The sequence below is a fragment of the Gymnoscopelus braueri genome, assembly GCF_963280865.1.
Source record: "Gymnoscopelus braueri genome assembly, chromosome: 6".
Classification (NCBI taxonomy): Eukaryota; Metazoa; Chordata; class Actinopteri; order Myctophiformes; family Myctophidae; genus Gymnoscopelus; species Gymnoscopelus braueri.
Window position 1 is genome coordinate 32,903,389 of NC_137607.1, and position 21,766 is coordinate 32,925,154.

The 21,766-nt window shown below is 42.6% G+C and overlaps 1 protein-coding gene across 1 annotated transcript in view; it reads left to right on the forward strand.

Moving 5' to 3' along the window:
• The window catches only part of kif1aa (kinesin family member 1Aa), a 63,339-nt gene that overhangs the window by 9,340 nt on the left and 32,233 nt on the right, over window positions 1-21,766 (forward strand). The window contains exons 3-21 of the mRNA XM_080429701.1: window positions 4,597-4,670; window positions 5,523-5,705; window positions 5,889-5,954; window positions 6,058-6,236; window positions 7,191-7,302; window positions 7,504-7,581; window positions 7,944-8,009; window positions 8,118-8,135; window positions 8,240-8,318; window positions 8,413-8,491; window positions 8,945-9,087; window positions 15,689-15,888; window positions 16,167-16,246; window positions 16,657-16,732; window positions 18,220-18,299; window positions 19,923-20,029; window positions 20,136-20,216; window positions 20,434-20,614; window positions 21,603-21,675. Coding sequence (XP_080285827.1) covers window positions 4,597-4,670; window positions 5,523-5,705; window positions 5,889-5,954; window positions 6,058-6,236; window positions 7,191-7,302; window positions 7,504-7,581; window positions 7,944-8,009; window positions 8,118-8,135; window positions 8,240-8,318; window positions 8,413-8,491; window positions 8,945-9,087; window positions 15,689-15,888; window positions 16,167-16,246; window positions 16,657-16,732; window positions 18,220-18,299; window positions 19,923-20,029; window positions 20,136-20,216; window positions 20,434-20,614; window positions 21,603-21,675 — 1,955 coding nt within the window. The remainder of the gene's footprint in view (window positions 1-4,596; window positions 4,671-5,522; window positions 5,706-5,888; window positions 5,955-6,057; window positions 6,237-7,190; window positions 7,303-7,503; window positions 7,582-7,943; window positions 8,010-8,117; window positions 8,136-8,239; window positions 8,319-8,412; window positions 8,492-8,944; window positions 9,088-15,688; window positions 15,889-16,166; window positions 16,247-16,656; window positions 16,733-18,219; window positions 18,300-19,922; window positions 20,030-20,135; window positions 20,217-20,433; window positions 20,615-21,602; window positions 21,676-21,766) is intronic.

Here is a 21,766-nt window from a genome sequence, read left to right on the forward strand (position 1 = left end):
TCTCTCTCCCTCTTTTCTCTCTCCCTCTTTCTCCCTCTCTCTCCCTCTCTCAAATTGTTTTGCGTTTTCTTTTAACTGGTGGGGTGAGGGTGGAGAGATAACAATGCTGGGGGTCTCATTACCCTTGCCTTTACCCACATGAACCCTAGCGTCTCTATTCTGGGCATGTCATGATAGGTGAACATTTGGCAAATCTATGCAAACATTCTTAGAAAATAGATCTGCAAGCTCACAGCGAATCGCGGCGTCGCGCTGTGAGCTTGTAGCGCGGCTATTTTCGACTGAGAGACTTGGTGTAGAGGGGAAAAAGGAAGAGGCCCGGTATAGACCCCGGTCAATGAAGTCTATAGGGTAATAGGGTTTAACTTGTTAAATAGAGTACAGTGCAGTGCTGCGTGCAGTCCCCATCTGAACCCTTTCCCAATTCCCAGTGCTAAGCATAGTGTGTGATAGCAGCTACAGGCTACAGACTCTTGTCAATGGGTTTGCATGCCGTCTAGCCAGACCTGCTGATGCAGCCATTTCCTCTGCTATTGACTGGGGCAGGTCACCCGTAACAGACCGATCAGCATCACCTACAGCAGTTAAAACAACCACCAGCTGTGTGGCACACAAACAACCTAAAATGCTCGTAACATAGAATCTGAATGAGGACCCGGAAATCAAACCGCAGCAGATAATCATGACTGTAATTGCAGTAAGAGATGCGGTGGTGGCGTGTGCGCTTGCCTTGCACTGTGTATAGACATCAGTGATGAGATAGAGGCACACGCGCACACACACACACACACACACACACACACACACACACACACACACACACGCACACACACACAGAGCAGACGACACCTCCTGCTGTCACCATGCAGACAAGCTGTTAAGACAACCTGTCGAATTACGAGTCATCCCGAGCCGGTGTCATCCATAAACTCAACACCTCGCTATTAAGGAGCTTCGCTGTCATAAAACGGGGCAGGCTGACAGGAAACCGGGAGCGCGTTAGAGGCTTTGGGGAGGAGACGTCGCTCTGTGAGTCTGATAAAAGCGGGTCTAAAGCATCATCCCTGCTTACCGAATGTGATTAAAGCACCCAAGCCCTGCCTGGTCACTCATCGTTAGGCCCTCATCTGCCCCACCAATCGGCGCTGCTCTCTGGTAATTGCTTTGTCCCGGAAACAGGACACTCCTCTTTCTGGAGGGCCGGTTACTGTATGAATCATAGTATGAGAGGAGATGAGGAACGGTAGAGAATATGTCATACTGTTGAGAGAAACACTGGCTCTGGCAAAGAATGCGGACATAATATCGGCTATTTATATTTATGTTGTTATTTTTGTGTCATTTGGGTAATTCAAAATGTCCTGTTGGAGGTGGAGGCAACCTCAAGATACTCAGCATGCAGAAACACTGAATGCAGAAACCATGTAATGAGTTGTATCGATATATATTATATTATATTATATTATATTATATTATATTATATTATATTATATTATATTATATTATATTATATTATATTATATTATATTATATTATATTATATTATATTATTATGTTAAATATGCATTGTATAATAAGTATAACTGAAATCCGTTTTTCGCGCTTTTCGTAGCCAATTACAAAGAAAAAATCTGAGATCTGTTGCAATCATCCTAGCCCTGCTGCTATAGAAGGGCTAAGTCATATTGCCTAGCCCTATTTTTTACATATCATGTACTGTAGGTTATGTTGTATTTCTACATGCATACTTCACACATCACGCGTAACGAATGAGGCCTCATCTATTTGTCATGATGAGGAATGGGCCTGAAACCCTAAACCGTAGTCCGCCACCCTGGCCTATATTCCACAATCTGAAACTAGAGAGAGGGGCAATAACTGTGTGTGCTCTCGCTCAAGCATGTACTTAGCCCGGGGCTTTTTCTTGTGCTATCGACCCCATCTCTGCATTAGGAGACAAAATGGTGTCTGCTGGGGCTCTGGGATAAGGGAAGAGTTTTTCATCCTTGGCACAATCAGGCTACACAAGGGCTGCTTAACGCTGAAGTAATCATAAAATCCACCTCTGGGTTATTTATTCATATACTGTAGGCACACTTTGTACTGAGTTAGCTCACACTGTGAGGCTAGGGCTGCAACTATCCATTATTTATTTTATTAGCAAATGTATTCTATTGATACTTTTTACGATTAATCAAATATTTGAGAGGCGTGTTTTCTTTTATATTGTATTTATTTTTTAATATATATGAACGAGTCGACATGAAAAAAATCTGATTCAATTGATTAGTCTGATTAACCACTTAAGCCCTATTAAATGTTTCCGTCGTACAACAGTATCGCGCAAAAATAGGTAAAATAGCAGATGTACAAGCCTGTTTTGGATGCGTGGCACAGGATATATGTGTCCTCAGAGAAACAAGAGCCACCTGAATTGATGCATCCGTGATCGCAGCACTAACTGCCCGGTTTTACCGTACGTGCACGGTCGTAAAATGCCTCGTAAAAACTACATGAGGTTTATTACGATGCTATCGCTTTAGGATAGGCTTGCAGTTGTTTGTGTGTTTTTCTGTGCAAGCTGTATCATTGGTTAGGCTGTATTGATTTTCTAGGGATATGGGTCTTTATGCTTGTGCAAACAAATAGATTTGATGTTCAGCGGCCTTCCCTGGTCCACAGGGCCATTATTTCAGATCACACGTATTTATTAGCCTCAACAGTCTTTCCTACATATTTTTTATTTTATTTTACACCCAGTTAGCTTATACAAGTTCAGGGAATAGTTAGAGCATGCTCTGCTTCATAAAATATATTAGATTTTCATCAAATTAGAGCTTTTAGCTCTATTCTTGTAAATGCAGTGTATGCTTCCTTGGTGCCAAGTGCTCAACGTTGGGAGGTGAGGTGACTCATATATTATTAGGTCAGAGCAGATTGAGTGTAGAGGAAACTGTCATTGTCAGAGACGTGAAGATAAGTTACGAAGGGTTTGACTCATTTCTTTGCGCGGTGACGACGTTGTTTCCAACCTTTAAGGTGAAATTCAGACATGTAATGTTGGCCGTTTTGAGTGTAATAATGCAGTGTTGCATTATCATTTGAAAAAAGAATTCCTGTTGTTGAGATAAAACAGAAGCCAGACTGTAATTGGCTTGTACACTCTTATCAGATAAAGAAAATCTGTCTCCCACTCCCATCTGCAGCCACTTTACTAACAAATCGATACCTCACTTAAGGTCACAGATACGTGTGTAAGGTGGGGAAACGTCTCCTTGTGCAGATGGTAGTCTATGACAGCCTATTAAAGTCAAACGAGCCCCTGGAGTTTAGTTGAAAAGGATGCTTGCAATCTACAGTATGAATTAATTATTTTTTATTTTCATGTCTTGTCTTAAGACCCGTCCCTTACGGGATTATAAGACAACAAAAACATAGTTATACAATGTTACTTTCACTTCTCCGTAACTGAAAGCTGCACGATTGGTACAATAACAATTGACACAAAGAAACAAAGGATTGAAACACAATTTGCACAGTTTATGCACAATTTACCCAAAGAACAATTTTAAACAATTATTTGTAACACAAGAGCCAAAATAAAACCATCATGTTGTACAGTATATTATGTTCCTCTTTGTTCGCTTATCCCAAGCTCTCTAATATTCAGGGAATGCAAATATCTTGTGTGTTAAAAATAAGCCATTTAAGTCTCTCTGCATCACTGAACCCTATCAAATCTGAGTTGTGTCAGAGAAAATTCCCTCATAGAACACTAAGCAATATACTGTAGGTCTATACATCTCTTTATCTCTCACATTTGTAGCTGAATATCCTACGTCAGAAATTCCCAACCTGCGGGCCAGGTGAGGATATTGCAAGTGCAAATAATTGACAAAAACACTAAGACTTTATTGATAATATAACATTAATATAAACAATTTATGTAAAAAAAATATGTCATGGTATTTTTTCTTTAGATTAGTTTTAATTGTGATACAGATAAATAGGAATTCAAAATATACTACGTTGGTTCCATTGATCCAAGCCAGAACAGAAAAGAATCGATTGATTGATCATTAAAATATACATGCTCTGAAAATACACATGCCCACCCATCTGGCCACTTAACACGGCGGCTAGATGGGTGGGCAATGTTCAAGTGGGCCCTGATCCAGAAGAGGTTGTGACAATAAAGCTAATTAAGATTCTGATTCTGATATACAGTACAACAATACAATGATTTATTTGGTGAAGTCATCTCATACATACAAAACACACATAAAGATTACAAGTCTCCCTACAAATAAAATAAAAGATAATAAGAAGAACCTGCCCAGATTATCATACAATGATTATTTCCCCCAGGATTCTTGCTGCGTCATCTTCCTGATGACTCTAATGGGCTTCTAATCATGCCTATCTGTCCTCCTATATTGAATGGTCATTGTGCTCTTGTACAGAGAGGTCTCGGGGCTAAGCAGCATCTCTAATAGTGCAGAGAGGAGAGGTGACTCTGGCCTTTCTCTCAGATCCAGTTTCACATGGGCAGCCCTCAGCCTCGCTCTGACCTGTGTTTTCTGTCCTGTCTTTCAGCCATCATGAACCCCAAGGTGCCCAAAGCACAGCACAGCTTCAACTTTGATTACTCATACTGGTCGCACACCTCGGTAAGCACTACTGCACCCCCAGAGAGACACACGCACGCACGCACGCACGCACGCACGCACGCACGCACGCACGCACGCACGCACGCACGCACGCACGCACGCACGCACGCACGCACGCACGCACGCACGCACGCACGCACGCACGCACGCACGCACGCACGCACGCACGCACACACACACACACACACACACACACACACACACACACACAGCTTCAGCTTCAGCTTCACGCACGCACGCACGCACGCACACACACACACACACACACACACACACACACACACACACACACACACACACACACACACACACACACACACACACACACACACACAGCTTCAGCTTCATGTGTAACCACCTGGATTCAAACCCAGGTCTCCCCGCATGGAAAAACAAACATCGCCCACTCCTCCTCCCGGCTTCTGTGCTACAGGCAGGGCTAATCTGCTACACATGTATACAGTACACACATAAAGCACACATAAAATCTGATCTAATCTATAGATTATTTTCTTAGTGATTATTCTATCGATTATGTTTTTGATTAATAAAAGAATCAGAACACGTTGTGATATGCGACGCGTTGAGAGATTGTAGATAGGCTATTTTCACAATTTTGTCATTTTCTTGAAACCTTTCAGGTATAATGACATGTCTAACATATGGATCAATTATTAATCGATTATTTTATTAATTATTAATTATTTAATAATAATTGATTAATTAGTTCAATTAACTGTTGCACCCCTGTAAAAACACCATAGGTACAGCAGAACAAATGGATACTTTTTGGTGTTTTATGAAATTACTGAGTTAAAGACTTTCCTCACTGTCTTTGCCCTCTGTCCACAGCCCGAGGACAGCAACTTTGCCTCTCAGATACAGGTCTACAAAGACATTGGTGAAGAGATGCTGCTGCATGCCTTCGAGGGCTACAACGTCTGCATCTTTGCTTACGGTCAGACCGGCTCTGGCAAGTCTTACACCATGATGGGGAAACAGGATGTCAAGGATCAGCAGGGAATCATTCCCCTGGTAGAGATTACACCTTATTATCATGTGTCTTAAACCTGAGTTATTCTTAGCTCAGGCTTGAATGAGCATCGCTTGGATCACTTGTATCGCGCACTGAAAATAATATCAAGTAAAATAACCAAAATATGCCTGAATTAAAAGTTTGAAAAGATTATAACGCTTGTCTTCGTTTTATCCTACCAGATGTGTGAAGATCTTTTCTTAAAGATCAACAGCAACAATGACAACAACATGTCCTACTCCGTCGAGGTACACTTCCATCACCACCTGCCCCTAAAGCAATGTATGCCTGAAAATGTTGTACTTTTTTGTCCACTTTAACGGTACGATTTCCATTGACAAATCCATCCAGGTGAGCTACATGGAGATCTACTGTGAGCGCGTGCGTGACTTGCTGAACCCCAAGAACAAGGGCAACCTACGTGTGAGAGAGCACCCTCTGATGGGACCTTACGTGGAGGACCTGTCCAAGCTGGCCGTCACCTCGTACAACGACATCTCGGACCTGATGGACTCTGGGAACAAGGCCAGGTGCTGCTTCTTTGCTTGTATTTGTGGAGCGAGTTGTTTCAAAGGCTGTGGTTAAGCTCAGACGGCGTACAGTAGCAAGTGCGCCATGCTTGCGTGGCCGTGAATGGATTAATTAATGACCCAATGTACTACGTGGTGAGGAAGAAGAACTGGAGAAATGGAGTTTACATTGAGTTCAGCGCTAAATACATCAAAGACATCCTGTTTTTGGGGAGAAGAAGAAAAATTTAGGGCACTGCTAAAAAGAAGAAAGTACATCTGAGGAGATGAACAAAAGCCATTGAAAGGCTAACATACAAACTCTATATGCCGTAGGTTCTCATAATCACCATGCGATTATTGTTTATATTCTGCCCATTCACGTTTGGTTGGATGTTAGTAACAATAACGATAAATGTGCTTCGTAGAATGAGTATTGGAAATGCAGCCAAAAAGACCTCATTGTAGCACTCGTTGCTAATTTACAAACCAGCTGTGTTGCGGCCATTTACAATACAGTAATCAATGACGACTATGGTATAGTGAGTTAACACAAGGGCAATCTGGGAACCCATCGTGAAATAAAAAGGAAAAACAGCGCCCCCAGCGTTTTTCACTTTTGCATTTGCATTCAGTAGCGTAGCTCTGAATCTGTTCTTGAGAGATTAACACTAGGGTGACTGAGGTGTCAAAATCACTTATTTACGCATTTTAAACTCAATAGTTTGAGCTGGTCTGAGCTTGATCATCACAATTAATCACTTTCAACCTGAACATTTTTGAAAGATTCAACCGATGTCCAAAATACTGAGATGTCAGTTTGAAAGTGGTTAAGTGGTTAAGTGTACCCACTTGTTGTGTGTACATGTGATTGCGGAATTCTTTGATTTTCAAAGCCTTCCTGAGTGCGGTCGGTGTACAGTATTTCACTGTAGTTCCACCAAGCGTTGTTGAAAGTGTATTCTTGCTCTACAGGACTGTGGCCGCCACCAACATGAACGAGACCAGCAGTCGCTCACACGCCGTCTTCAACATCATCTTCACCCAGCAACGCCACGACACTGACTCTGAAAACACTACCGAGAAGGTACCGTTTTCTTTTCCTCCTCCCCATGTAAAGTCTTTGGGTACTTAAAAAAAAGCGCTTCATACATTTTTTATATTATTATTCTTATTATTCCAGTAGTGCAGTGGTTCCCAAACAATGGGTCGGGGACCCAGTTTTATGGGTTAATATCTTATTTTATTTTGTGACAACCCTATTCATACTGAAGTTTTGCTTTTGTAGGTCAGCAAAATCAGCCTGGTGGATTTGGCTGGGAGTGAGAGGGCTGATTCCACAGGAGCCAAAGGGACCAGACTAAAGGTGATTGTCAGCAACTTGTAACGCTAAAATCTTAGTTTGGATTCTGGACAAACAGTGCCTTTATCTATATTGAAGCATCATGAATACTACAGTGTCGCTGTCGGGTGGAAACCTTGTATGTCCAAAACGATTACTTTTCAGGAAAGGGAAAAAAATAACCTGTGTTCCAATTAATCCAATGTAGTTATTATTTAGTCACAAGCTCTTGTTTCTCTTATTTTTTCTACTTTTTTGTGACACTGTAGTATGACAAAGAAGGGCATGAATTTACGAAAAAGTTGAAATATGGAGATACAAGGTTTCTGCCCGACAGTGACAATATGTTTAGTTGCAGCAGAAATTGACTTCTCACCCTGATACAGGAAGGAGCAAATATCAACAAATCTCTGACCACGCTGGGTAAAGTCATCTCTGCACTGGCGGAAGTTACGGTACGAAACTAAACTATATATTTTTCCCCTAAGTGTTTTTCTGTTTCACATTGTAAAATGTAATGAACTAAAAAATAATAATTTTAACATTATTTACTCCTTTAGGACTCTGGACCAAATAAGGTAATTTTCTTCAAGACATCAAGAATGTCATCTTTTTACTTGTTTACTTTTGTTGATAAACTGACGGTTGTCCTTATCTGTGCATGTGATGTGTTTGTTAACAGAATAAGAAGAAGAAAAAAGTGGAGAACCACATCCCATTCAGAGACTCTGTGCTGACCTGGCTGCTGAGAGAAAATTTGGGTATGAGCAGTATTCGTATGTTGTGCTTCTCAGTACAATACAGTATGTGTCAGCATGTTCCAATTAACCTCTCCTCTGCTCTCTACCCCTACAGGGGGTAATTCTCGTACGGCCATGGTGGCTGCCCTCAGTCCAGCGGACATCAACTATGATGAGACTCTAAGCACACTAAGGTACAACACAGAGTACACGTACAGTCACACACGTCCTCCCACAGTGCAGAGGACGGTGGACGTTGAAGGGCACTGAAGCCGCTGAGACCACAGCGTTGTGTAATAGTAAAGGAATACGCTTCGCTCAATGGCCCTTTGAATGCCCTTCAAAGGTCTGCTGCAGTGTGCAGTGACAAGGGACAGATTGGACACTATATAGGTGGAGGCCATGAAGGTGGGGTTTTGTGGGGTTTTTTTTGTAAGCGCCTGGCTCTCTCCGCCCTCACATGGGAGTGGAAATTCTCCCGTGTTAGGGGTGCAACAGTTGATCGAACTAATCTATTTAATAAAATAATCAATTAATTATCAATCCCTATTTTGGGCATGTAAAAAAACGACAGACACATACATACATACAAACAAACAAACAAACAAACACACAAAGTCACAGCCCCACTCCTTGTGTTCTTGCAGGTACGCCGACCGTGCCAAGCAGATCCGCTGCAACGCTGTCATCAACGAAGACCCCAACCATCGTCTGGTGCGCAACCTCAAGGATGAGGTGTCTCGTCTGAAGGAGCTGCTCTATGCCCAGGGACTGGGTGACATCATTGACAGTAAGGGAGTTTCTTCTGAGTGTCTCTCTGGGTTATATCAAGTTTAGCCTTGTACTAAGACTGTCAGAGACTTCTTTTTATGGAGAAGCACAGCCACGGAACACAGAATTCCAAACGTTATTTGGGGAAGTGGCCAAGACTGTCAGACATTAATGTCAGAATCGAGCAAATAAATCTCTGACAGTCTTGGTGGTCCAAGGCTGTGTTAAAGTTTTTTTTATTTTATGCGGTGCTTCTCTACTCTGGTCCTGCTAGCCAGTTTTCCAGTTAAATGAACTCATGGGGCGACTGTGGCTGGGTGGGTAGAGGGGCCGTCTGGTAATCAGATGGTCGCCGGTTCGACCCTTGGCTCACTCATTTACATGTCGAAGTGTCCCTGAGCAATAGACTCCTAAGAGAACAGCTCCCCAAAGAGTGGTCATTAAAAGCCATCTGCTAATTTCCCCGCCCTGAGGATGATACAATACTCCCCTTTCCTTTCCTTTCATCTACTGTCCCAGATCTAACTCAGTCCACCGGTAATAACCGGCAGTACTCAGGGTCCTCTCGGCTGCCGATTTTCAAGTTAAGTCTGCTGGTGGCCCAGATTGTCACTGTTGGGCAGAAACCTTGCATGTAGGATATTTCATCTCGTTTCTTTTCACAACTTTACTGTATCATTTGACAGTGTCACGCAAAAGCAGTAAAAATAGCTAATCTACAAGCTCACTACACTTTTGCTATTTTTTTAAAGAGTGTCTGTGGGTTTCTACTGTATATTGGAACCCAGGTTCTTTTTCCTATTTCCTGAAAAGTAGCGGTTTTGGACCTCAAAGGTTTCCGCACGACAGCGACGAGCTCTAACTCGAGTTCCCCGGGGATAAGCGTCAATACTCAGGGTCCTCTACACTGGAGCTGAGGGCCACTTGGTTTATTGGCTCTGCCCAGGGACCACTTTCTCCACAGTAATGCACACACAAACCAACCAACCCCCCCCTCCCCCCTCCTGTCCACACAGCACATCTCACAGGCACACTACTTTGTTTTATTCTCTCTGTTTTCATGCGCGTCACGTGTATGCAACACTATCGCAAGAATGTGGCGCTTATCGCCCCCCATTGTCCTGGCTGAACCTTGGGATTCATTCATTGGCAAGAGAGAAGTCGCCAGGCTGTTGCAGCGTGCAGTCGAGTGCGCTCGTCAGCTAATTCACTGAGCAATGCCCTTAAGACTCACTTGTACTTCCTGGGACGTATTTCCAGCGGAAAAAAAAGTGTACACGTGACATTTGTTTTGTGCGATGATGAATAATACGTTTGCTTTTCATCTACCACTATACTTCAGCAATTGGCTCGCAGTAAAATCCTCAGTGTTGATTTATCTGTTTGTAACTGAGAGCGTACAAAATGTAACCAAATTTCAATTTGGTGTTGGCTGCAACTATTAATTATTTTTTCCAAAATTTCACAATTTCCAAGTAGCGAAAATAGTTGACTTTGGAGATCGGCTATTTTCGCTATTCGTTATAGTATACGGTACACCTTTAAGTGGTTAAAATAACACTGAGGATTGTTTTGTACATAACTCCATCTAAAAATGTTACCTTGTCTGTTTTTCCTGTCTCTCTCTGTCTGTAATCTTTCCATCGTTGTCTCTCTCTCCTTCCTCTCTCTCTCAGCATATCGTGGGTCGGGCACTAAGATAGAGGGTTTGAAATGTGTGTTTCTATGACTCTGTGGCTTTGCACTCCTCTCATCCCGGCTTGCCGGCCTTCTCTTGACGGCTCCGGTACAATAGCAGCTTTCACTTTGTTCTCTGCAGCACCATGTAATCATGAGGAATGATCAGTCAAAGAGATCGGGTGAATGATTAGTCAATATTGATTTCTATCCCACCTGGAGCTGCTAATGTTAAGACAAAGTAGAAAACAACCGGGGCCTGTTTCGCATCGGCTTGATGCTGATTTATGGCCGTTGTTAGCGCTGGGCGATATGACTTCACATCAGTGTCACGATTATTTATTTATTTTTGAGATTTTTGTATGCCACCGTATAATACAGGGTTAAGTGGGTAATCAAACGAATCAATTTAGTCGATTATAAAAGATATGTTAGTAGGACTATTATCTTTGTTCGATTCATTGATAAATAAGAACAAAAACTTCTTCTTGATTATTTGATAAACCTACATGAGCAAGATTAAGTCGGTTATTGTTTCTAGATATCGATTACTTTTGATATTTTTTTCGGTAAATTAACCCAGCCCTGTCCTCTGGGTGATCTTGAGAGTTCTTGGCTCTCGGTGCCAATTCAGTGGTGCTGTAGAGATTCTGTGTGCATTGGCTTTGTAGCTTTTTGGCATCAGTGAATGAGCTTCGGCAACGCTAATGAAGTGCACACACGCAAGAAATGCAATTTGTTCCAATCAGCCTGAGATATATATTATAATTTAGTTAATGCTTCCGCTTCCTTGATGACTGTGCGAGAAGGGCTTTGTACTGTAGGCTGGCTCAGATCTTCCTCTGGCAGAGGGTCCCTCTCTGTGATACCACACTGCACTGTCTCCCGTTGGCTACTGGCAATCAGGCAAGACGAGGTTCAAAAACCCCGCCTACCGGTGACATCATCGTTAGGCAAGGTTACACATTTATTATTGTATTTTGTATTAACGCAAGAGCAATGGCTTCCATTATAGCATGCTAACTTTCCAGGAATAGAAAGCCTGCAGTTTCTATTAGCTTGGATTGCCCATCGATGATGTCACTGGTAGGCGGGTTTCAGTCTGCTCTCCACAGCCCTCCTCTGAGACACAGAGTGAGTAGACAGAAATGGTGCCATATCATCATGAGCATTAGTGAGGACCAATTATATGAAGATATAGGTTGAAAATGGGTGAAGTCGTCCTTTAAGATCTGAGGCCGATTCTACAAATGCCTTCTAAATCAGTGGTTCTCAAACTTTTTCGTGCCAAGGACCCCCAAAATGATATGTATTTGGCCGCGGACCCCCATCTGAACATGTTTTGTGCCAGGGAGACCCCCAAAAGAGAAGATTTGTAAAAATAAATTAGCTTGTATATCTGCTTGTATATCTGCTATTACAGATGCTTTCCCGGTTTTAATGGGTTAACAACTATAGAGCCCTACCGATATATCGATTTGGCCGATATATCGGCCATTTTTTACCTTTTTTTGACAACATCAGTATCGGTAATAATGCAGCCGATGTGTCCCGATCACCGTCAACCTGTTGTCCCTATTTTGACCTATTTTTTTAATAGAGCTTAAAGGGACTACACCATGAATTTTAACTTTTTCTTATTTTTTGTGTGTTTTTGGTCTCCCCTACCTCTCTTCTATTCCAAAAAATACCCCAGTTTGAACACTCAGGCTTTCACAGCAAATCTGGGGTTTTCTGTAAATTGGTCTCAAAACAGGCCAAACTGATTTGTACCCTGACGTGACGTCACGTCAGGGTACAATCCCTCCTGTTTTTCAGTTCCAACCAAAAAAAAATATTATTATAAAAAAATAATATATATATATACTTTTTCCACACAGAACCAGGAGATAACATGCATACAAACTGGCTCAATATCGCCCCGTGCCAAACAGGACAATGTGGTATTGCAGGTGAAAGTGCTTTATAAGCCAGAGAGAAGTTAGTTGGAAATAGTTGGAATGAGTATATCTGAGGCTTGATTTAGGCTCAAACCTTTTGAAAAACGTTTGAGGGACATAAACAATATGATATTAAATATTATTATTATTTTTTTTAATTCATGGTGTAGATCCTTTAAGTGGTCAATTAAATGACTCTTTTACAAAATATGGGTCAAAAACACTGGTAATCTGTAGTTTAGGACTCGGGCAAAATTGGCATCAGACCCAAAACTATGACATGGGTCGGGCTCTATAAACCAGTGCTTCTCAAACGTTTTCATGTCAGGGACTGCAAGTGCCATAAATTTGTGTTAAAATCTTTCAATATTATACAAAATGTTTCAAAAAAATCTTCAAGATCTTTCAAAAGAAGACGATCTATAGTGAGCCTGTAGATCGGCTATTTTCAAATAGCTGAAGTATAAAATGAGGCGGTCAAACTGATTCTTATGCTATGTTGAACTAATTTTGCTGGGGACCCCCCTTGGAACCCGCTCAAGGACCCCTGGGGGTCCCCGGACCCCACTTTGAGAACCACTGCTTTAAACAACGTGTAACGATGCTATATGGCCTTCAATACCCACCGCCATCGATACATTGTGAGGTCATTAAGCCAGCCATCTCCAGTGAGCTCATCTCATCAATGTTTATTTTCTGTCCATAATATAGGACATAATGAATGGACTTTAATTAGATGCTGGCTTTTGGCAGACAGCAGAGATTGTCCAGACTATGATACACGGCCCCTCTTTACTGCTGTGTGTTGCCATGGCAGCTGCATAGCAGGGCCAGCATGCTGTGTGTCTTGGAGACATTGTTTCTCAACGTAGGGTCCAGGGACCTGAGAGGGGTCCGAATGGGTCTGTAACTTGTGAGAATGTACAAATGGAACCAAATGGACCAGTAGTTAAATAAATACTGAGGAGTTTACAGTGTAGATTGCGGTGCCAGAGAAAAAATAAAAATAAAAACACTAATGTATCCTTGAAATGGGTCCTTGAAATTAAAAAGGTTGAGAATCACTGAACTAAACTCTACTTGGGACCTCAATCTATACTGTAAAATGTTACTCTAAGAGTGTACAAATGGAACCAAATGGACACTCTCTGAGTTACAGGCCCGTAAAGGGTCCATTTGGACCCCCTGTTGGCCTGTTGGTCCCTGGAACCCGACGTTGAAAACCAGTGTCTTTGAGAATGAAACTCAGTGGTGAAGAGAGGAGAAAGATTTGTATAGAATCAGCTGCTGCTTTAAGCATACAGTAGCTTTGCTCAACTGAATATATTTGAAGAATCAGTGATATACGCGTGATAATAATCGTATCGTTTTTCAACGCATCCAAAGGTCTTTGTCTCACAGTTACCCTCCTGTGAGCCTTCCACTCTGCCACAGAAATGGATTTCCTGGTAATTTTACGGTGGCCCATGGAGCAGTAAATGAATTGAGCAAGGCTTTTAGATGTAATCTGACCTCTATGTGCAGTCTTTTTAGTGGTCTGAGCCGGAAACGCGCAGCAGCAGGCATCCGTCTCGCCTTGTGGTCGAGTGCATGCACAAAAAGGGATTTTTTAATATATTTTTTCAAGTGGCGTTCGCCGATTCGTTTTAGGAGTGTAGCAATTAATTGAAGATAATCTAATAATCAAAAATAATCAAGTGGTAATCGATCCCTATTTTGGGCATGACATTATAGGCGAAGAGTTTCAAAATGTTTTAAAATAGTTGACGTACAAGCTCACAACAGATCACGATGAGACGCGTTATGAACTTCAATTGTAGGTCAACCCTATTTCAAGTATGAAATGAGGCTTAAATGGTTTATCGATTCGTACAAAATATTTTGAAAGATTGCTTCTCGATTATTAGATTAATTGAAAAAGTAGTCAATAGAATAATCACTAAGAAAATAATTGATAGTTGCAGCTCTAATTCTTTATTTATTTATTCCAAAATCTATTTTGATTGACCATGGCAAGTTGGCAGCTGAGTTTTAATCCAGTGGTTCTTAAACGTTTTCATGTCAAGGAAATTAATATGTATTAGACCCCCATCTGAAAATATGACCCCATAGGTAGATTAGTGTTGTTAAAATGTTGCAAGATTGTAGATCGGCTATTTTGCATATAGGGTTAAAGTGGTTAAACAGATTTTGCTGGGGCTTGGGGGGGTTTCAGGGGGTTTCAGGGGGTCCCCGGACCCCACATTGAGAACCACTGCTTTAATCCACTTGTAGAGCTTCTGTCCGGAGTGATGGATGTGCGTCGTAAACTTTCTCGTGTTATTGAATGGTCTTTGTAGGAGTTGAATGGTCTTGCAGTTGAATGGTCGAATGGTTTTGCGGGAAACCCTTTGCTCGATGTTTGACAATGCAACCCAAAAAAATCTGGAGTGTTGATTTGACCACTTTGAACCTGGCTGGTGTCCCTATTTTGGGCATGTCATGATAGGCGAAAATGTTCAAAATCTCACAAGTCAATGTTAAGAAATCTTTAAGAAATACCAGATCTAGTTTGGCTGTTGTCACCACGCCTACACAGGTATAAACCAGGCTTAAGTGGTTAAATGAACACTCCTTTCCCTCCAGTCCCGCTTTAGTTGGATGTTTGCATCTTTGAAGCTGCTCCTGTTGTGTGGCTGCGTGCATCATCGGCAATGCTGTACCTCGGCCTTCTCTGCTGCGTGGCTTCTATCCCCCTGGTCCTGCTCTGTGTCACAATACTGTCGCACTGTAATGTCTAAACACTGATATCCGATTATGTGTTTCAAGCTACTTCTCTTCTTTCTTCCTCTTTTCCGTCTCCACCCCCTTCTCCCTTTCCTCCTTATCTTTCCGCTTCCTCCTCGTTTCCCTCTTGCTTCCCTACCCACCTCCCCCCCCCCCCCCCGCCCTGCTTCCCGTACACAGCCCAATTGCGCCCCTTACCTCACCCCGACGTACCCCTTCCCCTTGACTTCCTGACAGACCTGTCCGATTCCAATAACAATAAACGCCCACCACCTGTCAATCAAAGAGATGATCTCTCCACAGTGACCAATGCCATGACGGGGATGAGTCCGTCTCCGTCCCTGTCGGCTCTGTCCAGCCGCGCCGGGTCCATCGCCAGCCTCCACGACCGCATCATGTTCAGCCCCGGCAGCGAGGAGGCCATCGAGAGGCTGAAGGTGAAAAACTACCAACTTGCGCCTCTTTAACATCCTTGATCTGTTATTCACCTGTGATACTGTAGCATATCATTTCTATGATATGCTAAAGCTGTGATGTGCTCGTCCAATCACATTCAAGTATCAGGTTAGCCACCATGACCGTGGTCTTTCAGAAGAGTTGTGTTTAACTTTGAATATCCCATCAACTGCATACATATTGGAAAATATGATCTGTAGCCTCTTGCCTTACGACATCTCAGTGTTTACTTGAATGTTTCTCTCATTTCAAACATCAGGAAACTGAGAAAATCATCGCTGAACTCAATGAAACTTGGGAGGAGAAGCTTCGCCGCACAGAGGCCATTAGAATGGAAAGGTGTGTATAGGACTGACTTCTTTCTTAAGCCGGTTTTATTCTTTATCCTATGACAGCATTTTAGGCCGAAAATAGCTGATCTTTAAGCTCACAACACATTGCGGATGTGATTCATTGTGAGCTTATAGATCTGCTATTTTTGATCTGCAACGCCGTCTTATGACGGAGCATAAATTAAGCATTAGGCAGGAAGTGAGTTTGATCTCCCCGGTTTAGTAAACCTATCATAGGTATAATATACTATCAGTGTTACTGAGGGTTTGTGGTAAAGGACTGTATAATCTAGTTTGCTGCTGGGTTCAGATTCTGCTCGCTTTGCCTCAGGGGTACCCGTAAAAGTACAGAATTCGAGATCCACTTTGGTGTGTTTTATTATTAACAAATGAGCCTGGTTGTATTGTTCTATACAGAGAGGCCTTGCTGGCAGAGATGGGTGTGGCGATGCGAGAGGATGGTGGAACCGTCGGAGTCTTCTCCCCAAAGAAGGTACAATTGTAGATCCTCGAGTGTCATATGTGCCGTACTCAAGCAACATGAGTGAAATTCTTGTTGAATATCGAAGGATAAACTCAAAATGAAGGCATACTTATTGAATAATTGACTGTCCGTTTGTTCCGAAGCCTTCGGATAACCCCAGAAAGCCTGAGGCCGTGTTTATTGACACGGTGGGGCTGTTCTCCCCCAATGAGGTTCGTAGTTGTGGAGTGTGTCAAACTATCTCCTCCTCTGAACTCATCTGTACACTCACTGTATTCCTCAGTGTTTGTTTACGGGTCCATCTCTGCACTCTCAGAGGCAAACAAACACTGAGTAGCTCCTTCTTTGCTGTCCTGTTCTTGAATGCAGAACCTCCCTGTCAATAAGACAGACAGAAGGAAATTCAGTTGTCATAGCAATAGTACTAAAACAGTAGTTAAACACATAACGTTTTACCACTTAAAACCCTATTTTATACTTCGGCTATTGAAAATATGTATTTGAACACTTGATAAGAACAGGAATGCCAGGGTTAATGTAGTTAAAAGTGTTTGTGTTAAGACACGGACCATACTGTAGCCACTCACGTAGGGCTGCGAACCAGGGTTGTCCGGTCAAGGGTTTCTCCTTTTCACTGAGTGCTGTGTTAAATACACTTCATTATTCACTGCAAACACTTCCACTGCAGCCAGGCAGCAATGGATGTAAACACGATGGGGAAAAGAGATACCGGTGGTGCCCCTATTGTAGCGATGAATGGCTGTTTGCCAAGAGGCACATGTTATTTGATGGAGACGATGTTACAGTCATTAGCTCATGCTGAGGAGCGGTGGGGAGGTGAAGCTGTCTGCATGGTTTTAAGTATTGTTAATGATCCTGCTGATCTGTTTTTTTTCCTCAACTGTGAGGGGTTGCTGTGCATTGTATCCACACAGCAAAAACCTGAATGTTAATTAAAAAATTGGGGTGTCGGCCTGATCAAAGCCCCATTGACTTCCATTATAAAATTAGAGTTAAGTATTTTAAAGTATAAAGCATATGTGGATTTATTTTTGCTACGGGCATAGTGGAGGTACATTTGTGGCCTACTGGCAGCATGCATACAAAATGTGGCGCTGATCGGTCCAGCAATTAGATCAGAGTTCGGACACATACACATACACACACACACACACACACACACACACACACACACACACACACACACACACACACACACACACACACACACACACACACACACACACACACACACACACACACACACACACACACACACACACACACACACACACACGACTCTCTCATAGATGGCTAGCCTATAGTAGAGCCACGCCGTTAAAATGGATCAGTAAGGATCCATTCATACACCATGTTAAATAAATTGACATTCAGAATTTTGCAGCGTGTATTGAAAATACTGTATATAACAACAAAAGTCAATGCACTTGAATGGCTAATGTGACACTTACAGTAAATCATACATTCTTCATTAGACTCCTCATCTGGTGAACCTCAATGAAGATCCTCTGATGTCAGAGTGCCTGTTGTACTATATCAAAGATGGGATCACCAGGTAAGACCTCAAAACCTTTAATTGCAGGATGGCGCCCCCTGCTGAAACGTTGTTACCCTAGCACTTTGTATAATATACCAGTGCCAGAACTCAGTTGGACAGTCTAGTCTACCTTCTCAGTAAAGGGGGACAAACTCTCTGCCCGCTGATCTAAAACTACAGACTGATGTGTTTAACAGAGGACTCAAATGATGGTTAAAGTCAAAACAACGGGTGACGGTTGACAGGGTTATTGGTTTATTGGTATCATTATGTTGCCTTTGTTTTTCAGTTCATGTATTGTGTTAGATTTGTATTGTATTGATGTTTAATTCCCTTATTGGTTTTTGCCAGACCCAGGGGGTCAGGCCTACATGAGGCTTTGTCTGTCCCTCTTTCGTCCATATATGGACGAAAACGGTTCAACGTTTTCGTCCATATATGGTCCTTTTGATTGGCCAAGCTTAGCGTGACGTAGTGCTCTGTCGGCCATTAGGGGTCTGGCAGTACCAGGTCCCCTGGTTCCCTAGTTAGATTATAGTGGTATTCTATCTAGAAAAGTCTCCTGTGGACAGGTGTTGAACATTAGCACTTGTGCTAGAACACTCAAGCAATGCATATGGGCTGTCCAATGTAATTGTGATGTCCATGTCAAATAGAATAAACAGTAACATAACATTACAAAGTCAGTGGAAACAAATGTACAATATTGGATTCGGTGACATGTGTGACTCATGTGTTGAGTCATTCTATCCAATAAATACAATTCACTGTTAGCTGAACTGACTGGGCTTTTGTTACAGGCACTTCCTGTACAGTATGTCAAAGCAAGATATATCATATTACTTCATGTCAATTCTGGATCAGAGCTATGGTTTGCTTTGCCCACAATGAATATTCTATTATTACAACAAGGCAAATGTACAATAATTATAATTTGATTATTCTTTATTATCATAGCAAATGCCTTGGTTTTCAACATACAGTAGTAAGTAGTAAAGCGAGAGAGAGAGAGAACAACCAGGTGCTCAATGGAGATAACGTTGAGTTAAATAACGTAGAGGTGCTTCTAGGATCAACGGGAACCAAAACTTGAAAAAGAGGAGAGATCTGAGCACTCAAAAAATATAAAAAAATACAAGGAGAGGGGGCGTAAAATCAAGGCACTTTAATCATGTTTACAAAAAGTTTTAAAAGCCAACATGTTTCGACCGACTGGTCTTCATCACGGCAAGTATACTTGCCCAACATGTGTCGGGATTTCTCCTCTTTTTCATACAGTAGTAGTATTTGGGCTACTTGGGGTATCTGGGTGCTCGTGCGGCTCAAGGGTAAAGGGGTATAGGGTTCAAATCTACCACGGTGCATGCGTCTTGCACCGTGGGCACTTGTGTTCGGGGGGAGAGAAGCCAGGCGGGGACGGTGATCTTCGTCGCTGCGCTAGCGACTCGTACGGGCTGGGGTGGTACCTGTCAGCAGGGGGAGTAGTAGGACGGAGGCACTACGTCCTCCTGGTGGGGGCTCCTCACTGGGGTAATAATAATTGGCTACTCTAAATGACAAAACATAGCAGTATTTATTGTAGCAGGCCCATGCGTGCTACAACGTGTGCTATAACGTGGTATTCATGTCTTCTTGTCTCAGGGTGGGTCGCGTAGATGCCAACAGTCGTCAGGACATAGTCCTCAGTGGACACTTCATAAAGGACGAACACTGCACCTTCACCAGTAGTACTGGTCCCATGGGAGAGAGTAAGCTATACTGCTCACATCTGCAACACATTGGGAGGTTAAGTTAGTGTTGTCGTGGAAGTGTAGTCTCACCATCATGTCCTCCACCATGTGCTCCTATAAACAGCAGTCATCCTGGAGCCCTGCGAGGATGCTGAGACCTACGTCAATGGAAAGCTAGTCACAGAGCCCACAGTCCTCAAATCAGGTCAGTTACTTCTGCTGTTCTGCAAATCTAGCGTCAATAACCATCAACAGTTGTGTAGTGTAGAGATAGTGTCCTTTTACATTTGACCCCTGTTTCCCTTTCACTGGCTCAAATTATTTTTTTGCCTCACAAGGCGTGGCATTATTTTCTGTAATTTATGTATATTTAATCTCCTTTTGACCTTTTTTGATGACCATCTCTGGGCTTCAACCTGCAGGAAATCGCATCATCCTGGGGAAGAGCCACGTGTTCCGCTTCAACCATCCAGAGCAGGCCAGGGCCGAGAGGGAGAGAGCCCCCTGTCCTGAAACCCCTGTGGAGCCTGTGGACTGGGCCTTCGCCCAGAGAGAGCTGCTGGACAAACAAGGCATCGACATGAAACAAGAGATGGACCAGAGGTACCTCCATTTATTACACTCTCTCAAAGAGTCAAATTATACACTTTCAGCCTGGTTTCAGCCTATGTTTAAAAAAATAGCTCAAATAGCCAATATCGCCTACAAACTCACAACGGGTCGCATTGTATTGTATGTATTTGCTATTTCCGCCGTGCGACACCGCGATGAAGCGGTTAACACTCAGGGATTTATTTTTCAATGTACAGCGGAGAACCAGCAAGGATGCCGGCAATCTGCAAAAACTGAAAAAAAGAATATACGGCTGTCCACAGACTCCACACCAAGAACAATAATATTAACTATAAAACGTTAACTATGAAAATAACAATATGATTGGGATCTTTTTCAAAGCATTGTGATGAACGATAAAACATTAACAGCCAATTAAAATCCAATCAAAATACAGGGCATCACTCACATTCAACATGTTTACAGAACTTTATCGTTCGTGGATGCTCACATGGTAAATAGTGCATTTATATAGCGCCTTTATCCAGAGCGCTTTACAATGTGCATTGCATTCACCCATTCACACACACTGACAGTGGAGGAAACCATGCAAGGCACCAACCTGCTCATGGGCAGCAATTTGGGGTCAACACTTTGACACTAAGTGATGGGGGACCTTCTGATGGGGACCTTCCGTTTCCAAAGCGTCTGCTCTACCTCCTGAGCCACTGCTACCCCACATCACACCATTATCATTATTACTGTATAGCCCTTAAGAGAGAGAGAACAGAACGACATAATGGAGGTACAGACGGTAGGGAGGAGAGGATGAAACCAGCACGGTCATCACTACCTGAGGCTTAATAGCTGTCACAGCATACAGTATAAATAATCCACAGCACTGTGATTGGAAACCAGTTTGAAATGGAAGACAAGAATCCATGCAGAAGCCTCAGGGCACTGGAATGGAAGCCAAAAATAATGTTTACTTTGAGATGCCATGCCACGTCTCATCGTCTATGCTTCTAAATGTCTTCAGGCTGCAGGAACTGGAGGACCAGTATCGCAAAGAGAGAGAAGAGACCCACAACCTACTGGAGCAGCAAAGACTGGTAAACACTACTGAACAGACAAACAAACAAACAAACAAACAAACAACAACAAAATTGTTACTTTTGGACTTTCATGTACGGTACTCATCTT